General features: G+C 33.6%; 1 protein-coding gene across 1 annotated transcript; it reads left to right on the top strand.

The window, feature by feature from the left end:
• The first annotated feature begins 8750 nt into the window (after window positions 1-8750).
• Window positions 8751-9647, top strand: Vom1r3 (vomeronasal 1 receptor 3). Its single transcript, XM_087609969.1, has one exon. The coding sequence runs from the start codon at window positions 8751-8753 to the stop codon at window positions 9645-9647; it is 897 nt and encodes a 298-aa protein (XP_087466095.1).
• Window positions 9648-27087: the final 17440 nt, after the last annotated feature.

Here is a 27087-nt window from a genome sequence, read left to right on the forward strand (position 1 = left end):
AGATGCTGCTACAATTCCTGAGTCATTTTAAAACTCTTGAGTCAATTGTTAAAGTTCACTTTGTTCTCTGTAGATCAGTTTTACAGATTACATGCACATTAGTTCATTAAAATCTGCTTAGAGAAATCATCTGCTCTTCTAATTTAAAGTTCTTAACTCTCAACCATTCGTTCCAAAACAAATATGGTCAGTTACATCCATCCTTCTCTGAGGTAAATATTTCAACCTTCAACATTTTTCTGCTCTTATACAGCATAACTGCAAACAGCTTTAAGAAGGGAGAGATTATTTGGACATTTATATCCTTATAGACTGTTCATTATGTTTGGGAAGCAGAAGAGTATAAAAAGAGCAATGGAATCATAAATAGTGTGCTGAGTATTCATCTCTTTACAAACAATGCAGGGATTATCAATACCCTCCTCAATGCAAAGCTTTCTACTTCAGTGATACCCAATACAATCCTTTCCAAACAGCTTGAAAAATGAGCATTCTAACTTTACTTTTTAAAAGCCTATTTTAAATGATGGTTCTTAAACACATTAACCTCCTTTTTATCCCACCAACCAGCAGAGACAGTGAAAAATGAGAGAAATAAAACATATTTAAAATTGGTTCTTTAGAACAACTCTCATCTGTGTTGTTTAAAAAATTGAAAGCTTGATTCATTGTTGTAGGGGATTTCCAAGGTGGGGAGATGGCAGGGAATGTGTGGGTTGTGGTGTGTACGCTCATGTAAGCAGGGGGAGAGGGAATAGAATGCATGTGCTTCCAGACAGTAAACCAGGAAATGGGATAGCATTTGAAATATATAAAAAAAGAAAATTTCCAATAAAAGAAAAGAAAAATAAAAAAATACAAAAAATTATTAAACACACACACACACAAACACACACACACACACACACACACACACAAAGAAATTAGGAGTTCATTTCACACATTTATAAAGACAGCCTCCTCCATTCCTATACACTTCACAGTTATTTCATCAGTACAGTTCAGTAGATCTGAGAAAAAACAACATAAGTCAACAACAGTGACACTACCTAACAGAGAGAGCCAGAATTCATCCTCTACACAAGTCAAGCAACAGGAGAGACCATGTCCAATAAGAATACCAAGAAAAGTTCTTGGCTGTGCTTCTCTTTCAAAGCAAATAACAACAAAACACATTACCAACAAACTTACATAAATAAACCAGCCAAGTTCAGGTTTGTAACTATTCATGGAGTCCTACTTATACCACCTCTAAACATCAGGTGTTTTTCACAGATCTTGTCTCACCTTGTGTCATGCTTAAACATGTATGTCTTTCTCAATTGAAAACAGTGCCAATCAGTCCAATTCCACAAAAGAAAAATAAGTAAAAAAAAACAGCACCAGAAGACATTTTTTGTTTTCTCTCTATAGATTCCTGACAAATGGATGTCAACCATGCAATATACAACAGACCAAACCATGAGTGTTTTTCATGAAAAATCCTTCATCACTTGAACCTTTACACGTTTGTTTTTAACAGAACATCCTTTCAGCTGTGTCTGCTTCAGTCAAACACTCCTTCACAAAACTACCCTAGCTTTTCACCTATATTTGCTTCAACCAAATGTTACTTCATGTTTATCCCAACAAAACCCCATTCAACACAATCAATTTTCCAAAGAACCTATAAGTTTGCACTTCAGGCAACAGGTTTTTTTTTTTCCTTTTCGTCACTGGTGGTATTTCTCATTCAAATCAACACATTATCCATCCAGGAAAAATTGACAAGGCTAGAACAACTCTTTGTGTTTGTAATTTATTGAATTGAATCTTGAAATTCAGAGAATTCTGGGAACTGAACCTATTGTTGAATGAAAAGCCTGGATCTCTGATGTGGACTGTACTGCTTTTGTAACTCCTACATCTTTAAAGACTCACGGAAATATTCTTCTTGCCCAGAATGTAAATATTAATTTGCTACATTATCCAATATCTTTTCTTACTGAAAACAAAAATTTTGTTCAAAATATTTTTCATGAATATTAATTGTGAATACTCTAGGACCCTTAAAGGAAATTTGTATTAAAAACACATCCATGACATATCTATTGTTTAATGGAGAAAAAAATGATGAAGGACAGATATTTGCATGTAAATTCTATGATGAATAGGGTAATGTTCAAAGTTTTAGTCTGTGCCATGTTGTTTCCTTATTATTATTCAATTTAATTTGTAAGCAGTTTTAAATGTGGGTTCAGAATGATTTTTGGTGCAAAATATTACCACAAACACTTCAGCAGTTATTCCTGAATTTCTGAGTGATTATATTGGCCCAATGTGGTAGCAGTGGGTAGTGCTGGAATATGATAATTAATAGTAGACTAACGTTTCTATAGTACGATTAAGAGATATTTGGAGTAGAGTAAATCACAGAAACTTCATTGCAAAAGTCTCTCACAGACACCTTAATATGCTTCGTATACTCTGAAATGGTTAATCTTTAGGGGTCATGAGAATTTAATTGTTTGTAGCTTCTTCAAGAAGTTTAGAATGTCCCTCTGGAGACAATCACATGAATTTAATGATGAGCTTTGGTAGTTAGCTATCAAAGTAGTCCCTGAAAAGTTATTGTCTCCCAAAATGAGGGTTATATTTGATACAGAAGATGTAATGAAAACTGTAGTTCATAAGTGAGATGAAGTCATAAATATTGGCCTTCAGCTTAGAGTTGAAATATTCCCCTCCTGATAATGCTGGATTTCAGAAAGTTGAGGACGTCATAAAGTAGTCACTGAGCTGAAGTTTTGGCACAAACTATGAGTCAGGTGAGCAGTTTTTACTTGTTGTATGTACATCTAAGAAGGAAAATCTGGAGTAAAGATTTTACATGGAAAATTTGATTCTGAAATTGGAAACATATACAATGCAAACCTTGACTTCACAGAATCTATGAATAACTTGCATTTCGTTTTTTCCAAAATCCTGATTATCTGTGTTATTTATTAAGAATTTAGTAAATATAAGCATGTAAATATCAATTAATAATTTAATAATTCAATTTTCTCATATATTTGTGTCTATATATGTGAGTGCCTATGTTCAAATACAGAAGTAATCATGATCATAGTGTGTGTGTGTGTGTGTGTGTGTGTGTGTGTGTGTGTTGTGTTCAGGGGACAACTGTCCTTTTTCTTCTGACAAATTTTATATTTCAATAGTATTATCCTTATACATTTTAGACAAAGTTTTCAACTCTCTGTAACTTTCTGAATATTCTAAGCTGACCTGTTGTTCTTCTTTAATTTCTGTTCTAGTACTTGGGTGAAAATTCCTCTTTTGTAGAGGTTCAACTCAGGCCATTACATGTCCAAGGCCAGGAATTCACCAACTTAACCATTTCATAATGTAAAATTATTTTAATTTCTAGGCTATAATTTTCCATAAAATATTGAATTTTTTATGTAATATATAGGAATTCATCCCACATACTGAGAAAATGAGACAACAGGACAAAAGAGTCCAAATTATATAGTAGGAAAATTTATTCGGTCCTTCAAAAGCAATAAAAATATCAAATTTATTAGCTTTTTCATTATTGTGCATTATGTCTGTCATTTTTACATGTTTTATTTTAGGGACATGCATTCCTATATATGTTAATCCATAAATGATGCAATCACTGCTGATCTATACTGTGCAGTTTCTAAGTGTATTAATGATGTATAAACACATATTTTGTTTGTATTTGCTTGATATTCATTTCTTGTATTTTATTTGCAATGCTTCAGTGTACAGTATCACCGGAGAAAAAGCTGATGCTCTGACCTGTTAAATAGTATGTGGGGATTTCTGAGTTATAAGCTACAAATAGCATTATAATTTTCTGGTACATAAACCAGAATAGTACAATGATTGGCATGAATATTATATACTTTCTGTTATATAGAAGTTTTAAGGTAAATATTCTTGGGTGAATATGATCACTATTTTCTGTGTGGGAGATGAATGGTTTAATTTAATCTCTAAGAAAGAAGAATATAAACCATTTACTGAAATTTTTGGTCAGCAATATTGGTGGCAGTACATGAGAAAAACGTAGGTAATGTTAATCATAATGACCTCCTGAATCAGATACCTAATTGCAAGGTTATCATAAAATAGTCATAACAGTTTTTGAAATAAAATTACAGTTGTAAGAATGTTATTTCATTTTGAGCAAAGTCATATTTATCATTTTATGGAACAAGCCAAATAAAAATAATTGCAGTTAAGGCTATAAGTGAGGCATAAACCAATTCTTTAAAGAGGCAGGTTTAATTATAAAGAAGAGTAAACTAGGTTTGTCTTTATAATAAGATGTCTTTGAAGACTAAGATCGAGGAAGACTGATTCTGCATTCCCAGTTTGTGTTATATGCCTTCCTGAAATTTTTGATACAGTCTTAGAATTCTTTAATTGGGAAGGGATAAAACCTTGTAATTCATAAAAGGAGGCATGTATAAATTATGATGGCTTGGAAAGAATAAGAAGAATTTTAATCTTTGTATAACAATAGGTAATATATGTAGTTATATTGTCCATTTGCCAGGGAGTTTTGTTTTGCTTTGGTTTGGTTTGCTTTTGTATATAATATTCTAGCAGTTTGTTGAGAACCAATGGTGATGTGTTCTTCTTCACTCTCTGGGTCTCTAAATAGTATACTAGGCAATATTATGGAGAAATAAAAATTATGTGGCTTTCATCAGAAGCATTTGGTTTGCTATCCCATTTGAGTAGACTGAGAATATTTACATCAATGATACTGGATTACATCAGCTTTTACCAAGTTGGGGGGGGTTTCTAGTGTAGGAATCCTAACTGTGCTGGCATAGTGTAGAGCATCTTTGTAGAAATTACTTGATTTCTATCAACTGTGTAGAATTTGTCGAATATAGATTAAAAACTAGAGATAGAAGTTAAATTTAAAATCTTAAAATGTAAATTAGTATAATTGGAATACTCCACTCAAGAAATCAGAATAAACAGTTGACTGTCCAAGTGCTGATTTGCAGTCAATTTGAAAGCTGGGGGTTAGGGGATCCAATGTTTAGAAATTGTTTTCCTCCTTGAAGTTTTTATACCATTTTTGGAAACAATATTAAAATTGTTGATGTACAAAAGGCTTCTATGTATTATCTGAAGATCAGCTAGAGTAGATTGATAGTTTTGAGGCATAACAAAATTATGGTTTTGTTGAAAAAATCTGAACATTCTTTTGCTTCTGTCCAGAGAAATGAACATATAAATTGAGTGGAGATGATTTTAGCATGATGTTTAGCAACTATAAATTTTAATTCAAAGACTACTAGAGGAAATTTAATCTACTGTCTGTGTGACTAACCATAACAACAGTATTTTAAGAGAGGTAGATTAATAAGTTATCAGAATTCCATTGATGGAGTAAAACTCTGAAATATTAAATCTCAGCATACAGTTACTTGCATTTGTAAATAGTGAATATTTTTCTAAAACTTTATATTTTGCATAAGCATTTCATTGTTACCATTTTACTTGTTTAACATTGCACATATATGAGTGTTTGTTTATTGAGATTAGTCTTTGCAAATCAGATTATTTTATATAATAAAATTTATATCTCAATCCTACTTATTCTTTAATATGAAGCAAATTTCTAAACCCTGTCCAGGTGCCTGCTGATATAACTACACTAAGATATTGACATTAAAGATCTGAGAAGTTGGGGCTGGGGATTTAGCTCAGTGGTAGAGCGCTTACCTAGGAAGCGCAAGGCCCTGGGTTCGGTCCCCAGCTCCGAAAAAAAGAACCAAAAAAAAAAAAAGATCTGAGAAGTATAAAAAATAGCAGTAAGTAAAATTAAAATGGATAGTAGATCACAGGAATTATTTTCACTTAAACATATTACATGACATATTCAGCATGTATCAAATATTATTATATTAATAACATCACTTGTTAAGTGTACATGATTTTAATTGTAATTTACTTATTTTTAGTTACTTGTATTAGGTATAATTTGAAAACACACACAGTAAGGTAAATAAAGTTTGTATTTGAAAATTAATTATATATAAAAATTGAGTCATTTATGTGATAACTATTAATCTTCTCTCTTAATGATTTATAAAAAAAATTTCCAAAAGTTTAGTAGCATTTATAGTATTGAGGTTTTAAAGTTTTGTCCCTTTAAGTTATAGCAATGAAAATTATAATTCATAAATTGAGTCTCTTTTACTATGAAAACAAATTTTGTAATTATACAGTCCATAGAGAGACAGACAACTTATTTTTCTGGTCTTTGCACAGTGGGCCATTGCAGAACCTCAAAGTTTATTAGATGAGAAACTTAAGTCTGTCTCTGTTAGCATGAAAATCTTTAAGACAGAGGACTCCAGCTAAATCAGACATCTCTGACTAAGTATATTGCTCTGAGCATTATGTGAGTCTATCAAATGTATTGAACCACAGTATTAGAGGGGTTCTTGAGGTTCTGAGTGTTTCTTGGATTGATGATGTGACCTCAAGTGTGATTTCTTTTTTTCTTCCTCCCTAGTGTATAGATTTGCTGCATAACAAACAGGGAACGATGGTGTAGAACCTAGTTACTCAGTCCATGCCATCACTTGGAATGTCAAGAATCTGAAACACACAAGGTGAAATCAGGCAATGAATACAGAGACAGAAAGAGACAGGAAGAGAGACAGGAGTCAGAGAAACACATAGAGAAAAAGATGGAGAATGAAGAGAGTTGGAAGACTCAGTCGTGTATTAGTGTTAAAGCGCTTTATTATTACAGATATTTTAGATGACAGTAAAGCAGCTATCTCATATTGTATGCAACAAAATAGCTGTGCACATAGATTTTATTAGGGCTGAAATATAAAATTTGGGAACCGAGAAGAGGTTCCTCTTAAGATGAATTTTCATTGGCTGAAATTTAAAGTTTTTGAGAAGCATACCGATAAGTTGGTCCTGTAATTTTATTAAGGATTATATGGTATTGGTTAGGTGGAATGATGTAGTTGTGGTTACTCATACAATTCAGAGTGTAGGATGGCCTGGAAAAAAGCGAGTCCTTCACTCTGTACCAAGCTCACGGAACTAATATGGATATGGCAGACATTACCTTAATTTTATAGCAGCATTTTCGAACAGTAGGTAATGCAACCCTGACAATGAGTAGATTTTTTGAACCCCAGTATTCCCAGGGTTTCCCCTGGGTACCAATGCAAGTTAGGGAAAAAAAACTCATGGATCTGAAGTAAGTTGGAAGGGATGATAAATATCCAGACAGGCTGTTCTATTTTCACTTGTTGCGCTGTATTAGGAATTTCAGGTCTTGGAAGATCCAAGCAACCATGTCCCTAAACCAGTATCCCACAGAAACTGAAAATGAACAAATATAGAGCAAGACGTAAAAGAACATAAGCTGAGGTATATAGCCTGTCTTAATTGTCTAAAGTCAAATCAATTAGTTATGAAAAAAACTAATTTCATTCCTATTTATGATTAAGCAACTATTTCTCAGGAATTGTGTTATAAACAACCTATAACTTCAATTACAAATGGTCGTATGAGGTCTGCTCCATGAAATGATAACCATGTTTTTCAGGTCAAAGACTGAAGACTTAAATCCCATTTTGGTAGATGCAGCACATATACATGAATTTTAAAAGATTGTTTTACTTAATTACTTGCGTTCATTAATTTGCCTGTTGATTCATGTTAGTTGTCTTCTCTTTCCATATTTGGGTTTAAAGTTATCCTCAAGCATATGAATGTGTTGTTTGCTATGGTTTTATCATTACACTTATTTACTGCTCATTGACACCGGAAACTGGATCTCATAAGAATGTTGTACATTCTTCACCAGTTTATTCTCGACTTAATATTTTCACTTTTTTCCTGACTGGTGGAAATGATTCATATGTTTTGTTGTGTACTTAGTACTAGGTATCTACTTATGAGTCCTGTATCTGTGTGCAAAAATAAAAAGAATCTACATGTGTATGTCTGTTATATAAATCATAATGAGAGTTACATATTTAAAATTTTAAGGGGCCGGGGACTTAGCTCAGTGGTAGAGCGCTTACCTAGGAAGCACAAGGCCCTGGGTTCGGTCCCCAGCTCTGAAAAAAAGAATCAAAAAAATTTAAAATTGTGTTATGTAAATTTTAAGGTTAGTAGCATTAGGTGTGCACAAAGAAATGTTTGCATTGTTTCAGAGAAATGTTCTTACTTTTTTATTTGGATTAAATTTCAGAAGAGAAATGTATAGATTTCCCTTTTCTCTCTTTTTCTTTTCTTTTTCTCTTCTTTTTGTTTCTTTTCTTTTCTTTTCTGTTTTTGCTTAAAAGAGTAATTAAAATAAACTTATCTTAAATATGAGTTGCCACTGAGAATTAATTTTGGAAATTGTCAATGAATATCTATTATATTTTAACTCCCTGATCATTGATTCTCTAACAGGTACTTGGACATACTCTTAATACTGACATTTCTATGCAAAGGTCTGGAAGTTCTTTTCATAAGTATATAGACTGGAAGATTTCAGGAGTGTTACTGACAAAATATTTTTTGTAAAATATTGTTGATAAAATGATTTTCTGAGTCAGAGTGTTCCCATTAGCTTAACTACTAGAGAATTATCTAGAGCACATGCAATTTTTTTTCACATCAAGAACCAGGTCTCTAAGTGTTCAAGGAAGTGACTTTTGCAACAGTTTAAGGAAAACTTGATCAATGACAGAATGTACCTCAAGGATTTGATAATAGGAATAGTGTTCTTACTTCAGAGTACAGTTGGGAGTCTAGGAAATGTCTCTCTTCTGTCCTGCTACCTGATCAATTACTATATTGAACATAGAATGAAGACTTCAAGTTTGATTCTTTCAAACCTATTCACAGCCAACTTTTTGATTCTTCTTTCTAAAGGACTGCTCCATACAGTGCAAACTTTTGGGATAAAAGGATTTATCAATGACTTTGTCTGCAAATTCCTTTTGTATATTCAAAGACTGGGCAGAAATGTGTCCATTAGTTCCACCTGCTTCTTGAGTGTCTTCCAGGCAATCACCATCAGTCCTAGGAACTCTTTTTGGATGAACCTTAAAGCCAAAGTTCCACATCATATTGGTCTCTTCACTTCTCTTTGCTGGATTCTCTACATGGTATTAAATATGATTTTTCCTGTGTATATGTATAACAAGGAGAACAGAAAGAACCTTACACAAAAACATCATCTGAAATATTGTTCCACTGTAGTTCATGATCACTTCATAAGCTCATTATATACTACAATTATCGTTCTTCCTGAAATTTTGTTTTCTTTCATTATCATCTGGTCGAGCAGCTCCATGGTTGTCATTCTCTATATGCACAGGCAAAATGTTCAACATATCCATAGCATCACTGTTTCCTCCAGAACATCCCCTGAGTCCAGAGCTACTCACAGGATACTGGCTCTCATGTTCACCTTCATAGGTTTTTATGCCCTCTCTTCCGTCTTACAAGGCTGCATTGCTCTTGTATATAATCCTGGTTGGTGGCTGGTGAACATCACAGCAATCATTTCTATGTGTTTTCCTTCTTTGGGACCTTTTGTGATGAATCATGATTCACCTTTTCCGAGATTATGCTTTACATGAGTAGAAATTTCCAAGTCACATAATGTTATCCCAGGTATACAAAGTCTATGGTTTCTTTCCCACAATATTTAAATTTTAAATTCCTCTTCATATAAGAAATATCGACATACAACTAATGCCTCACCACTTTTCTTCCTAAGAGAATCTGTACTCAGAGGTTTGGTTTTAATCTTTTGAAACTAATATCTGTAGTTTTATAGCAAACTACAATCAAGGAGCTTGTTCTATTATATTATTTTTCTATTGGGAAAATAGTACTCTGTTTTAGGAATCCTAAGTAATGTTACTTGAGGAAGGACAAATAAGTTGTGTTTCAATATTTACTTAGAGCTTCTAGAAACTGGGTAAACAAATTATATCCTTACTATAGAAATTTTGCATAAGAAACACAATGATGAATAATATATCATTTTGTTATGATCTAACTTCTTAAATGATCTGTCATGTATGATTATGAGGACTACAAAGTTTTCCTTACTATTGTATTTTTGCAATGTACAAGCCAACTATTATATGACTGAATCAATATCAATTTCTTAAGGCAGAAAAAATCTTATATAGTTCAAAAATAATGCTCACATTTTATCTATTCTGTGGCAATATTAGTTGTGCTAATAGTTCTATGTTTTCCACTTTCATTTATTAAGTTTTAAAAAAAATTCCCAAGTCAATTTTACTTGAATTTGCATGGACTATCTATCAGGATCAGTAATCAAGCCTAAATAAATAATCAAAATCAGAGTTCAGTTTTGCTGGGATTTCATTGCATAGTATTTTCCAATATTTCTATTTGAAAGATTTTAAGCATATATCTAATGTATGGTACATTGACGATTTATAGAAGAACCTCATAATGTATTGGCATTGGTAATGATTACAGTTGTTATTTGAAAAAAATACCTCTAGCTAAATATAAAGTAGGAGTTAATGCTTTTTAAGGCCCACTCAGTAGATGTCTTTAGGCTATGTTATCTTCATTTTAGAGGTATAGTTATGCTATATCACAATGCAAAGATTCAATCAACAGAGGAATGGGATTCTGACAAGTTAAATGACTTGGTTATTGGCATAAAATTATTAAAAAAAGTATGTGCCATTTTTATTTCAAAAGAAAGAAGTCCACACACTAAAAACTGACAAATCTATGCTCTTCTATATAGAGAATATATTCATATAAATAAACATCATTATATAATGACAAAATAGATACAAAAAGAACAGCCCATAGATGAGTACAGTGGTCAATATGGTAACAAAGGAAATATTTTCTCATATTAGGCAGTGCAGATAAATTCAATAGAACATTATCATCCATTTAAACTATGAATACAATGTCTGTGTGATTCTGTTGGTGGACAGAAAAAGCTGAATATACTGTAGTTATGGTTATACAGACCTAAATAACTATGAGACAATTTATAAGTTAAGCATGTAGTAAATTAGCATGAAAACCTCTTGACAGTATAGAAACATGATATTTATGTAAATACTAAAAGATATATAACTGTAACTTATGTCTATATTTTGCTATTCTTCAGGAGATAGACACAGGCAGCAGGTTCCAGGCAGCATGTCTTATATGATTCAGATATCATTACCACATTGTACGCTGACTAACAATAGACCCATAATTAAGATCTGTCTAAATATCAAGGATCTACTATACCTGATCCACCAAAGAAGCTACATTCCCAAGCAAAATATGACCTTTACCTTCTTCCCATCCCATCCTAACTCTTTTGTCTTAAGAAATAATAGAAGACAATCATTTGCTAACAGTCTGCTGAAAACCAATGCCTTAGCTAGTATAAAGTACTAGACATTACTTAGATTACCCCAAAGCTATTTTCTCATAATTTTCTTGTATCAGTAATGTATGCAATGGAAACAACAAATTTCATATTTTTTTTGTTTTTCTCGGAACTTGTTTTTGTAATTATTTATGTTTATAAGGTCTATAAAATGGGACACTGATCATTGTCTTACAGTTAGATCTTTAGGGCAATAGTACTGGCACCTTTTAGAGGTCATACTGGTTCAGGGAATAAAGGGAGAGGACAATAGAGAGGGTAGAAACAGCCAGATCATTAGTTAAGAATGGTCAAGTCAGAAGAAAAAAATTACATAAATCAAGAAAGTATTACATATGCTTACACTGAGTCCAATATAACTCACGTTAAAGTGGAGACATTCCTCAAAAACTGCAAACATGGCCAATGAAAAGTGCCACAGCCATCACAAAGTTGATTATCCCCTGACCCACATTTAAGTTGGCAAAGTGAGTAAAGTTTTGATATGTGGGATAAATCTAAGATGTAGAGAAAAGTATTCCAGAATATCACAAATGTATCAAAAATGTAAATTCTTCCTCATGATATGATGAAAATATGATCACATGTAAATTAGATTAATGAAAAGGCATTTAAGGTAAACAGATATTTGTATTTAGGTTTTCTGTCACTAACCTAATCTGGTAGGGAATATGACCCTTGGAATAGCATTAAACAAAAAGTTTCCATGCTCCACACAATCCTGCGGAGCTTCCATCTAAAATGTTTACTGTACAAAGTGGGGACTGTCTTGGTGGATCCTACATACTTCGATAATTTTATGGACACTGTGACAAATTGCACTAAAGTTTCAAAATGACTGTCATAGACTCCACATATGTGTGAATTTGGAATAGTTTTGCATTTCAAAATTGGTCAGTGTATTATTAAGTACTTGATGTTGCCTAACTTTCTGAACTTGGGAACAAGGTGTAGAAGGGAAGGTTTCAGTAATTATGAGTCTTTATTGACTGTAAAAAGTTCATTTTCTGCTATTTTCTGTGGTTTCACAATATTTTGGAGTTACTGTCATAACTTTAAATATTGTTTAATTCATCTATCAGTTAAGTAGTATTTTTCAAAGTTCTGTACTGTACTTTATTTCATAGATACTTGAATAATGGTATAGGTACATCTGACTACATTTTTTACCCAAAAATATTAAACATTTTCTACAAATGTAAATACTGAATCCATTTTTCATTCAACAAATTGAACTTGCATGTGGATACTTAATAGCATATTAAGAATATAAATAGAAACTTTATTTTTAAATGATGACAGCAATTTATGAGACAATGAAAAATTGTTAAATGAACCATAGATTCTCTATATTCCTGAAAAAATGGCTGGTATGCATTGTTGAGCACAAATTGTGGGGGATAACTCTGCTCCCAGCTGTCAGATGTTCATAGTTCTAAAGTCTCCACAAACCTACAGAATCCCCATTTCATAGTCATTTACCATACATTTTATAAAGTCCTGTCTTGGCAATGAATGGTATATATTCACAACACACACACACACACACACACACACACACACACACACACACACACACATATATATATATATATATATATATAAACATGATCTTTTACACATGTTAAAGATCATACTAATAACTCATAGATTATTGCCTTTGTTTTTTCTCCTCAATTTCTCTCAAGAAAAGAATATATTCAGAGAACATAATGTATCGTTAAATATTCATTAATGAAGATATTTGATTTAAGTTGCTGTGATTAATATAGAGTTACTGACTATACTGTCCAGAATCTTCTATCTCTGAAAATGAGTAATTGACCAGAAACTTTCAGAATGAGTCTGAGTTTTGGGAAATAGTCAAGGTTTGCATATTTTAGGCTGAAGATGAAATAAAAGTTGTTTACTATTTTATTTTTATTTTTTTTACCATTCCATCTAAGTTGAGATCATTGTACTTAAGTATGAAACACAGGGTATAGTTACTTTCCTAGTCTTTAGGTTTCCATTTGCTCTTAAGTTTTTCACAGCTTTTGGGTGGTTATAAACTATGTTGTGTAAGCTTGAAGATCTTGCTCTATAATTACGTTGGTATATTTTATTATCTCTGTGCTGAGTATCCTAGGTAAAATGAGAATTTCACAGGGATCTAAGTCTTAAAGATTTTAGTACAGTATGTTTTAACCAGTATCTATGTAACTGTGTCATGTTTTTTTTCTGTGTGTTCATGATTATCAAGTGGCTCAAGATATATTTAAATTAAAAAAAACAGCGTGGTGTTTAATGAATATAATAATGAATACCCACATAACACTATTTTATTTTCACACATTGGTGATCTGTTCAGGTACATTTCCCCTGTACCAATGTGTTTAAGATTATTTCCCAATTTCTTTTCTATTAGATTTCAGTGTATCTGGTTTTATGTGGAGGCCCTTGATCCACTTGGATTTGAGCTTTATACAAGGGGGTAAATATGGAACATTTTGCATTCTTATTTATCCAGATCTTCATTTAGACCAGTAGCAAGTGTTGAAGATGCTTTCTTTTTATCCAGTCTATGTTTTTCACTACTTCATCAAAGATCAATTATTTAAAGTTCTGTGGATTTATTTCTGGGTCTTCAATTCTACTTCATTGATTGACTATCTGTATCTATACCATTACCATGTTTGTTTGTTTTTTTTTTGTTTGCTTGTTTGTTTGTTTTTCATTATTATTCTGTAGTACAACTAGAGTTCAGGGATGGTTATTTCCTTGTTGAGAATCATTTTCATTTTTTGTTTTTTGTTTTTCTATATGATTGCAGATAACTATCCAGGTCTGTGTAGAATAGAGTTGAAATTCCAATGGGGATTGAATTGAATGTGTAGATTGCCTATTGTAGGATGTCCATTTTTCTATGTTATGCCTACCAATCCATGAGAATAGGAGGTCTCCTATCCATCACCTGATGTCTTTCATTTTCTTCTTCAGAGACCTGAAGTTCTTGTCTAACAGATCTTTTACTAGCTCAGTTAGAGGTACACGAAGCTATTTCATATTATCAGTGACTATTGTGAAGCGTATTGTTTCCCTATTATTCTTACTGAGCCAGATTATCATTTGCATAAAGGAAGGCTATCCCTGCCTTGCCCCCATTATGAGTCTCCACCACCTTTGGGGATTCTCATCCCCACACAGAAAATGAACTGCCTCAAATTTCTTCATGAAGTAATTAATGCTTTGAAATTTCCTATTAGCACTGCTTTTACTGTGTCCAAGGTGTTTGGTATGCTGTAGCTTCGATTTCATTGGATTCTAGAAAGTCTTTAATGTCTTTATTTTTGTCAGTGTCCAAGTTATCATTTAAGAGTTAAGTTATCATGAGTATGTCGGCTATGTGTTGTTTTGTTGATCTTGAAATATAGCATAACTTCATAGTTATCTGATAGGATGTATGGGATTATTTCCCTCTTCTTGTATCTATTAAACTTTCTTTTGTGATTGAATATATGCTCAACTTTGAAGATGGTGCCTTGAGGTTATTAGAAAAAAGAATATTCTTTTGTTTTAAGATGAAATGTTCTGTATATATCTGTTAAAAACCTTTGGTTCATAACTTCGATTAGTTTCACAGTGTCTGTGCTCAGTTTCTGTTTGAAAGACCTGTTCATTCGTGAGTGTGTGGCGACAAAATCTCCCACAATTATAGAATAGGGTTCATTGTTTTGAGATTAAGAAAATTTTCTTTTATGACTGTGAGTGCACTTGATATTGTGGCATAGATGTTCTTAATTGAAATATCATCTTGGGATATTTTTCTTTTGATGAGTATAAAGTGTCATTTTCTACTGTTGATAAGTTTTGCTTAGAAGTCTATTTTGTTGGATATTATAATGGCTACTTGAGCTTGTTTCTTGGGTCTGCTTGCTTGGGAAAAATATTCTTGCATTTTGCTTTGAGTTAATCATTTCCTTTGTCACTAAAGTGTGTTTCTTATATAGCAAAATGCTGTATTCTGCTTGTGTGCCCAGTCTGTTAACCTATTTTTATTGTGGAGTTGAGTCCATTGAATTAGCAAGATATTAAAGACCAGTAATTTTTTTCTTATTATTTTTGATGTTATATCTGGTATTGTGTGTACATGTGCTTCACTTCCTTTTGTTTGTTATGAGATGATTTATTCTGCTTTTTGGGTGTTGTTACCTAACTTTTGTTGGAGTTTTACTTCTACAGTCCTCTTTGTGATTCTAGGAAGATATTCTTTGAATTTAGATTTGTTGTGGAATATCTTGGTTTCTCCATCATATATGATTGCGAGTTTTTCTAGGGATAATAGACTAGGATTGTGTTTGTGATCTTATCTGGCTTGTGCAGTCTCTGTTGAGAAGTCAGTTATAATCCTCATAGGACTGCCATAAATGTTACTTGCTCATTTTTCCTTCTTGCTTATAATATTCTTTGATCTGTTCATTTAATGTATTGATTATTATGTGACAGGATTATTTTCTTTTCACTTTGAATCAATACAGCAAAGGCAGTAAGGTGTATATTGCAGGCTCATTCTTCAATGAATTTTAATGTCAATTATAATATAAACTGTGGAGTCTGAAGCCATTTATTTATCTGGAGAATTTCGAGTGTGTCTCTTAGAAAAATCAGCATTAAGAATGAAGCCATGTTTCTCAGGAAAAGGAATAGCCGGTATGTATAAAACGAAACAATGCAAAGATTATACTTCCAGATAAAGTACCATATTGACCACTGATATTAAAGACAAGGAAATTTCAGCCACCTTTCCCATGTGTAGAAATACTTTATTAGAATATCAATCCTCTGAATTTATATTTAAATAATGAACATAATGTGAAAGAAGTATGAATCCAATGGCTCAGGCTCTAAGATCAACAATTTACCAATGGGATGTTATGAATCTGAAAAGATTGTGTAAGGCATAGGACACTGTCTATATGACTAAATGGCTACCTACAGATTGGGAAAAGATCTTCATTAACCCTACATCTTAGAAAGGGCTAAAATACAAATTTTACAAAAATAAACAAATTAGACTCTGAAAACATCAAACCACCCAGTTTGAGGTATAGAGTTGAACAAGGATTTCTCATGAGAGAAATCTTGAATGTTTCAGAAGCACTTAAAGAAATATTTAAAATCCTTAATCCTCAGGTAAAGAAATTCCCTGAGATTCCAGTTTTAAAATTCTTTAATTTTAAACCTCTTTTAGATGACATTGACTGAAGAAGCTCTCTCAGATAGTATTCAACTAAACACATTGTCCACAAAAAAGAATTATATAATCTTTGGAAAGTGGGAAGAGATTTTTTTTCTTAGGGTAAATGTCTAAGCCAGGAGTTTGGGGTTCTATGTTTATCTGATTTGCCTAGAATAGCTTACCACTAGGATGATCTTCTAATTTTTCCAAGAATAATGAAGCATTCGTCAGGTAGAGTGTTTTTTGGGGGGATACCCACATAAGAAACCCAGGAGGAAGGTCTCATAGAAATGGCTTCCTCTATTCTTCACCAAGCACGTGGAACCTATCTTGGCATGGGAGTCTTTGACCTTAATTCACTGGGGTTCCCAATAAGAGGTATTGCATTCCTAACAAAGAGTGTTTAGATTTCTTAATCCTGAGTTTCACGAGGGTGTCCCCAGGGTCCCATTGCAGATCATAAACAAGAATATTCATTCCTAAAAAGAACTCCCAAAAGCTGAGAAATAACCTGATGTGCTTTTTTGAATTTTCACTTGTGGCCCTACAGAGTGATGTGTGATATTGTTAGAAAAAGAAAAAACAAACAAACAAACAAAACCAACTAACCCATGTCCCAAGTATGCCACATAACAAGAATCAGAACAAAAATAGAACCATATCAGAGAGCATAGGCATAACCAGATAGAATGATAAACCAGCTTGCCCCCATCTTTGACTGAAGGTGATATTAATTAGATAAGAAAAAGTAATTCCCTTCCTGTTTGTCGTTTTTTTTTCTTAAGAAGTGTGCCATAGCCAAGGCATAACTCAATTACAATGTTTTTGGGTGTAGCCTGTTCAAGAAATGGCAGTCATGTCTTTTTCATGTTTAAGGCAGAACACTTGAAGCTTACTATAGCTGGATACAGCCAAGCTACATGATGCAAAACAATTGTTCTAACTACTTAATTTATTTTTGGTAAAACAATACAGAGAAAGCCATATGTCAATAAAATACAGTGCATGCTTTGTAAAACCCTGACATAACAAATTATGAAGTTCTCAACTTCTTCACTATATTTCAGCCATCAATGACTATAAAATAATGCATATCATACACTAGCAACTTGACATCACACCTAAAAGCTCTAGAACAAAATAAAGAAAATACACCCAAGAGGAGTAGATGGCAGGAAATAATCAAACTCAGGGCTGAAATCAACCAAGTGGAAAAAAAAGACTATAAGAAGAATCAACAAACTCAGGAGCCAGTTCTTTTAGAAAATCAATAAGATAGATCTAACCTTATCCACATTAAAGAGGATGACATAGGAATTATATCCAAATTAACAAAATCTCAAATGAAATATAAGGCATAGCAACAGAATCTGAGGAAATTTAAAAAAAATCATCATATCCTACTACAAAATCCCATACAAAACAAAACTGGAATATCTGGAGGAAATAATATCTGGAGGAAATAGAAATTTCAAGACCGACACCGGGTACCAAAGTTAAATCAGGATCAGATAAGCCATGTAAACTGTCCTATAACCCGTAAAGAAATAGAAGTAGTTGTTATAGGTCTCCCAAACAAAGGACCAGATAGGCTTAGTGAAGAAGTATATCAGACCATCATAGAAAACCTAATAACCATAGGACCCAAACTGTTCCAAAAAATAGAAACAGAAGGAACACTACCCACTTTCTTCTACAAAGCTACAATTATGCTTATACCTAAGCCACACAAAGACCCACCACAAAAGAAAACCATATCATTTTCCCTTATAATCATAAAATTACCCAATAAAATTCTCACGAACCTAATCTAAGAACACATCAAAAAAAAATCATCCACCATGATCAGGTAGACCTCATTTCAGGGATGCAGAGATGTTTTAATATATAAAAATCCATCCCCATAATCTACTATATGAAAAAACTCAAAAGAAAAAAACACATGATCACCTCATTAAATGCTGAGAAAGCATTAGACTAAATTCAACATCCCTTCATGATAAAAGTCTTGAAATTCAAGTCAGGAATTCAAGGCCAATACCTAAACATAGTAAAAGCAACATAGAGCAAACCAGTAGCCAACATTAAACTAAATGGAGAGAAACTTAAAGCTATCCCACTAAAATAAAGGAATAAACAAAGATGCATACCTATTCAACATAGTACCTGAATTTCTATCCAGATCAATTAGACAACAAAAGTCAATCAAAGATATGAAAATTGGAAAGGAAGAAGGCAAAATATCACTATTTGAAGATGATATGATAGTATACCTAGGTGTGACTCTAAACAAGCAAGTGAAAGATATGTATGACAAGAACTTCAAGTCTCTGAAGAAAGACATTGAAGAAGATCTCAGTATTTGGAAAGATCGTTCATCCTCATGGAGTGGCAGAAGTAATGTAAAAATAGACATCTTGTCAAAATCAATCTACTGATTCAATGCAATCCCCATCAAAATACAACTCAATTCTTCATAGATTTCAAAAGAGAAATACTCAACTTTATTTGGAATAACAAAAGATCCAGGATAATGAAAACTATACTCAACAATAAAAAAATTTCTGGGGGAATTACCATCCCTGACCTCATGCTGTATTCCAGAGTAATAATGATAAAAATGCATGGTATTGGTACAGGGACAGGCAGGTAGATAAATGGAATAGAATTGAAGATCCAGAAATGAACCCACACACCTGTGGTAACATAATATTCAACAAAGGAGCTGAAATCATTCAATGAAACAAAGATATCATTTTCAACAATGGTGCTAGAATACAAATCGATCCATCCTTATCACCCTGTACAAAGCTTAAGTCCATGTGGAACAACAACCTCGTCATAAAGCCAGATACACTCCAACAAAAGAAGAAAAAATGGGGAAGAGCCTCAAATGTATGGGCAATGGGGTAAATTTTTCCTGCCAAGTAGACCAATGGCTTATGCTCTATGACCAAAAATCAACAAATAGCACTTCACAAAATTGCAAAGCTTCTGTAAGCCCAAGCACATGCTCATTAGGACAAAACGGCTATGAATAGATTGGGACTTTTCAATCCTATATCCAATAGAGTATTGTAAAATACCCAATGTATACAATAAACTTAGAAAGTTTGACTCCAGAGTGCCAAATAAACCTATTAAAAATCGTGTACAGAGCTGAATAAAGAATTCTCAGCTAAAGAATATCAAATGGCTGAGAAATGTTCCACACCCTTAGTCATCAGGGAATTGCAAATCAAAACAACCCTGTGATTTCACCTCACACAGAATGCTTAACATCAAATCTCTGGTGACAGCAGATGCTGGGAAGAATGAAGAGAAAGATGAACATTCCTCCAGTGTTGGTGGAATTGCAAATTGCTGCAAATAGTCGAAAATAGCTTTGGGGTTCCTCAGAAAAGTGGATATAGTATTAACTGAGGACCCAGCTATACCACTCCTGGGCATATAGCAGAAGATGCTCCAACATATAACAAGAACACATAACCCCTACGTTCATAGCACCTGTGTTTATAATAGGCCAAAGCTGGAAAGACCTCAGAGGAATGTGGTGTTTCTACAAAATTTAGCACTACTCAGCTATCAAAATAATTCCCTGATGAAATTGACAGGTATATTGACGATACTAGAAAGTATTATCCTGAGTCAGTTAACCCAATCACAAAAATACACACATGGTATGCATTCACTGATGGTAGATATTAATCAAAAAGCTTGAATTACCCAAGATAGATTTACAGACCTCACGAAGCTTCAGAAGGACAACCATAGTGAGGATGATTCAGTCCTTTAAAAGGGGAACAAAAATATTCATAGGAGGAGATATGGAGATAAGGTTAGAAGCAGAGACTGAAAGAATGGCCATTCAGAGTCTTCACTACCAGGAGATCCAGCCCGTATATTTATAAATACAGCCACCAAACCCAGACAATATTGCTTATGCCAAGAAGTGCATGCTTATAGGAGACTGATACAGCTGTCTCTTGAGAGGATCTGCCAGAGCAGAACAAATGCGAAGATGAATGTTAGCAGCAAACCATTTAACTGAGAATGAAGTCCACATTGAAGGGGCTTGAGAAAGAATTGAAGGAGCCGAAAGGGCTTACACTCCCATAAGAACAACTATACCAACCAACCAGGTTTCCCAGGGTCCAAACCACTATCCAAAGAGTACATAAGGACATATCCATGGCTCCAACTGAATATGTAGCAGATGATGGCCTTGGTGAGCCCCAAAGGGAGGAGAAGGCCTTGGTCCTGCCAAGGCTCCACACCCCTGTGTAGGAGAATGTCAGGGCAGGGAGGCAGGAACAGGTGTGTGGTTGAGGAGGGGGAACACCCTCATAGAAGAAGGGGAAGTAGGGATGTCATAGGGGGTTTCTGGATATGAAACTTTTAAAAGGAATAACATTTGGCAGGTAAATAGAAGAAAAACCAATAAAACATTGCCACACATAATACAATAACATATTGAGAAATATACTGGTAATTTTTTTCTCGATTAGTATGCTCATTTATGCAGTTCCAAAAAAGTTTCACTCAACATTACTAATTATGTTAAAATATTTGATTTTTATACATTTGCTATAATGTACCTTGGGTATTTATAATCATGAATTCAAATGACTCTTTTTCACACACAACATAGTGCAGAAAATTTAAGTTTATGATTTGTTTTACAGGTGTGAATCTTTCCATAATTTAAGAAAAAGACACAGAGGCTTGTAATGTCCTTTAAGAACATGGAAATTGACATAGTGCTCTTAATGTAAAGAACACACAGAATTCTGGGAAACTTTTGTTTACTGTGAAGTTCTTAAGCACTAGGAAATCACATCAAACTTCACAAATTTGATTTACATGTACCTGTTTACATTCAAATCTTTGTCCCTGTTTGGAAGAAGCATGCCTATCAGCACCAACTGTCACTTGAGTCTATTCTAGACCATCAGTAAATCGCATTGACTATGACAGAAGCTATACCATTACACTAACTTTTATGTGTATGGATTTCTGAACTGTCCTCAATAGTGCCTGACTGACAGAAAGCATGTCCTTTTCATCCTACCCACATTTATTTAATGAAAAATGTCAGGCTAATGCAATTTGGGTTTGTTATTGCTTGCTATAAGAAATTTCAATTGAAGAGCAAAGGATAATATTTTGCACTTAGTAGAACTAGGAACCTTAGATGTGCAAGTCTGTGATTCGAGAATTATACTATATAGTAAAGATTATTCCTCTTAACTGAATGTATGCTGGTGCTTAGTTATATTTTTGTTTGTTGGTTTGATTTTTGCTATGCTCCAAAACTCTTTTCCTTATGTTATGCAAATCCATACCATCCTGTGACATAATCTTTAAAAAAACAAACGAAAAACAACCTAAACATGTTCACTGATCTCTTCTAACTTTGTGTTGTTTATCATTGCTTGGTCTATATGAGAACATGGTGAGTGGGTGTCCTATAGAGTAGAATGCCAAAGTCCACAGGCCACTATACCAGCTGTAAAGTTGAATGAATTAATGGAATATTGTTACATAGCTGAGACTGTGGAAAAGAATAGAGTATAGAAAACCACATGCTTGGTCACAGAACATGAGGACAGTCCAAGACATCTACAAGAGGTTAAGAGAAAAGGGTCCTCTTTTAAGGAACTGTCCTACTCTGACATATTTTCTCTATTTATCACCTCTAAAATTTTTCAAAATTTCACTGAATGATATCAGTATTTCAAACCATGAGTTCAAAATCTAAATTTAGGAGAAATTTCCTTAAAACCATATCGTTTTTAAAAAGGCTTAAGAGTATAGTTAGGTAGAATAGCATCCTCATAGAAGCAGGCAAGGCGGTATGGGATATATGGTTTGTGAAAGGAAAAGTGGGACTGGGGATAATATTTGTAATGTAAATAAATAGAATAACTAATAAAAATTTAAAAATGGGTCTTTCCTGAATTCATTGAAAGCACACCTAAAGACAAAGGAATATAGGAAAATCCAAGAATTGTGGTGGAATAGTTACATAATCTGGACAAAAGTTCTCATTCAAACCACCTTACTGTACATTGTTTATTTAATTGTTATAGTAATATACAAAAACCATGATAACTTGAAAAATGATGTTTTGATTAGCTGTATATTCCCATACAAAGAGTTTATACTGGAAGAATGGCAGTAGGTGGATGAAACGGGAACCTGAGAGAAAATAGTTTCATCTACATATACACAGAAGTGTATCAAACTTTTTGAAATATGTATTCATATAACTCTTCACAAGTAATCTGTTTTCTCTAGGAAGACTTTATCACATGAATGTGTGAAATACTCTCAAGAAACTGTCCTCATCCATGAAATAAGTACTCAAGTATATTAGCTTGTAAAGAAGACTTTAAAGTTAGAATACTGGATAACTGTAGTGTAATGACAACCTAGTGATTCAATCTGCTATGAGTTGAAATTAAAATAAAACCTTCTTTTTTTAAAGATTTATTTATTTTATTTATATGTTACTACACTGTAGTTCTCTTCAGACACTTCAGAAGAGAGTAAACCATTACAGATGGTTGTAAGCCACCATGTGGTTGCTGGGAATTGAACTCAGGACCTCTGGAAGAGCAGTCAGTGCTCTTAAAAATAAAACCTTCTTAATACTTAACAAACAAGATATGAACTTTCAAGATCTACTGTTTGTTTAGGTAATCAAGGTAATCTCTTGAAAGTTGCATCCATACAATAGATAACTTACAAACAAATTAACTAATTATAAACAATGCATTTAGCCTGTTACACTGTCTGTGAATGAAACAATTACTCTGTGAGTATTCTTTTTGGCATAAAATTCATTGGTCTACAATCTCCAACAACATAGACTTGCTTCAGGGGATCTTGGAAACCTTGGAGAAAGAAAGTAAGACCTAAGCAAGCAAATGAAAGATTAGCATGACAGAACCTTCATGTTGTTGAAGATAGAAATTAAGAAGTCCTCAGATGATGGAAAGAAAGATTGCCTATGCTCAAGAATTGTCATGATTAATATAGAAAAATGGCTATCTTTCAGAAAGCAATCAATTCTTCATAGTGTTAGAAGGAGAAATTCTCATATTTGTTTAGATTAGCAAAAACCTAGAATGCCAAAAACTATTCTCAACAATAAGAGAACTTCGAGGGGAATCACTCATCCTGTTGTCAACCTGTACTAGAGTGATAAAAACCAAACATCATGCTATTGGTATGGAGACAGGTAGGGAGATAAATGGAATAGAATTGAAGACCCAGAAATGAGCCCACACACCTATGGTCACTAGATCTTTGGCAAAGAATCTAAAACTATCCAGTGTAGAAAAGATAGCATTTTCAAAGAAATGGTGCTGGTAATCTGATTGTTAGCATGTAGAAAAATTCAAATTGATCAATTCTTATCTCCTTATTCAAAGCTCAAGTCCAAGTGGATGAAGGACCTTCATATAAAACAGGATATGCTGAGTCTAAAAGAAGAGAGAGTGAGGAAGAGACTGGAAGACATGGGAACAGGGAAAAATTTCTTGGACAGAATACCAATGGCATATCATATAAGATCAACAATAAACAAAAGGGACATCATAAAATTGCAAATTTTCTGTAATGCAAAGAACACTGTCAATAGGACAAAATGGTAATGCACACACTTGAAAAATGTCTTTAACAACATACATTGGATGGAGAGCTAATATCCCAAATATACAAAAAACTCAAGAATTTAGACTCCAGAGAACCAAATAACCCTATTAAAAATGGGGTGCAGAGCAAAACAGAGAATTTTCAACTAGGGAATCTCCCATGGGTGAGATGAGAAACACTTAAAGTAATGTTTAACATCCTTAATCAGGAGGGAAATATGAATCAAAATGACCCTGAGATTCCACCTCACACCAATAAGAATGGAGAAGATCAAAACCTCAGGTAACAGCTGGGAAGGATATGGCAAATGAGGAAAACTCCTTCATTTTTGGTGGATGTACAAGCTGTAACCACTTTGGAAATCAATCTGGCAGTTTCTCAGAAAATTAAAAATAGTTTTACCTAAAGACCCAGCCATACCATTCCTGGGCATATACCCCAAAGATGCTCCAATATATAATGACACATCTTCCACTATGTTCATAACAGCCTTATTTATAATAGTCAGAAACTGGAAATCACCCAGATGTCCCTCAGCAGAAGGCAGGATACAGAAAATGTGGTACATTTACACAAAGGAGTAATACTCTGCTATTAAAAATAATGACTTTATTAAATTTGCAGGAAACTGGATAGAAATAGACAATATCCTAAGTGAGGTAAATCAGAAACAGAACACACATAGTTCATTCTTGCTAGTAAGTAGATATTAACCCAGAAGATCTCAATGCACAGAATAAAACCCATATATCTTATGGAGCTTAGGAGGAAGCAAGATCAGGGTTTAGATGCTGCAGTCTTACAATGAAGCAGATAAGAGGATGATTGCAGGAGGTGGAGTGAGGGGTAGCATCTGAAGAATTAACTAAGCAGGGCTTATAGGGAATCACAGACACTAAACCTGCAATCACACAGTTTGCATGGTTCTATATTAGATCTCTACAATGTAGTGGTTGTTTAGGTTATGATTTTTTAGCGTCTCATAATAGTAGAAGTGGAGTTATCTCTGACTCTTTCACCTAATCTTTTACTGTGTTGCCTCATCTATCCTTGTTAAGAGTTTTTGTACCTCACCTTGTCAGATCTTGTTATACAGTGTCATGTTTATATCCCTGAAAGTGCTTCTCTTTACTGAAGGGAAGATGCTGGAAACAAGAGATCTGAAGTAGGGAAAAAATAGAGTGGGATAGGGAGGAGAGTAGTATCTAGAGGGTGAAGTTGAGAGATATAATCTGTGAATATAATTTTAATGTGTTAAGATATCTTCATAGTAAGGTAATTTGAGTATTTAGTTTTCTTTGATCTACCTAAGGTACATATGAATTTGACCCTTTGACTTACACTTGGTAGACCCTTTATTTGTGTGTCACAGCAGTAGCAACTTGAAAAATATAACAGACATTTGTTAATATTATAAAATGTCATCCTTCTGTAGAGGGTGCCATAAACATGACATAGACACGAAAAGGAAAGAAAAAAATAAAAGGAAAGAAGGAAAGAAGGAAGGAAGGAAGGAAGAAAGAAAGAAAGAAAGAATTAAAGAAGAAAGAAAAACACTTTAGCCTCAAAAAGACTCCTAGTAGAACTACAGAAATATTATTTCAGTGGGTCAAAATACATCATTAAAAAGGGGTTTACAAATATGTGAGAAAATTCACTTCAGATCTAACCTTCTAATGACACTGCCTTCAATAACTTCTTCAGATTCCAAGAGCTTCTTTGATTCCTTTTATATCATGGTTGTCATTTTATTGTCTGTAAAGAAAGATAACTACCCCTAGTGACTCACTATAAAGTTTGGATCAACATAAATTTTGACCATTGCAGGAATTTTTATTGGTTCTCACATAAATCTAATTATTGAATATGTCTTCTTACTTATATGACAGGAAGGCAGGAATATGCATGGATTTAATATATAGAATTATAAATTGTATATACCAGCATTTAATGTTAGATGAACAGATTATTCCTTAGCATTCTTGGAATAAATTGAGCACCTTCACTTCTATGACTGTTCAGTTCCAGAATCCCATTTTGTTTTATTACACTCCAAAAAGTATTTTACTTGTTGGGAGTGATGCCCTTAAAACCCTCCATTATTGATGTTAATAGTTTAGTTAGAGTTAAGTATGACTGGGTTCATGGAAAATCCCCAGCCAACTGCAGAAGACTAATACAAATCTGGAGATCAGGATTCCAATGATATAACAAACTTGTAACCTTTCTGAGAAACCAACACCTTGTTGACATCAGGTGACCACACAAGTACAGTGTCCTTGGCTTGTGCAGATGCTTCTCACTCCTCCCCACCCCCGTTACCCCTGTTATGGTATAAATTCAGCCTTAGGAAAAATAAAATTGTCGCCTTGATCAGACTCTTGTCTTGGCATCCTTCTTCTTGTCTCTTGCCCCCCCCCCCAATTCTCGTCCAGGTACACTTTGCACTCTTGTTGACTGTCCTGCAGGTTCGAACAACTGGTCGAGACATTTACTCTTTATACTCCTAATTTTTGCATGGTTTATATTGGATAAAAATCCAAGCATTGATCCAGGATACATAAAAAGCTTACAATCTCAGCAGCAGCAGAAGAAAGAAAGGAAGGGATCCTGTGCTCATCAACACAGTTGAGTAATAGAACACTGAAACACCTTGACAGTATTATTAGGTGTTACTATCCATATTCTAAGTACCAGGTCCCTCTATTTTCCCACACCCCACTATCTCTAGTTGTGTCCCATGACTCAT

The sequence above is a fragment of the Rattus norvegicus genome, chromosome 1, assembly GCF_021556685.1.
Source record: "Rattus norvegicus strain SHRSP/BbbUtx chromosome 1, alternate assembly SHRSP_T2T, whole genome shotgun sequence".
NCBI classification, from domain to species: Eukaryota; Metazoa; Chordata; class Mammalia; order Rodentia; family Muridae; genus Rattus; species Rattus norvegicus.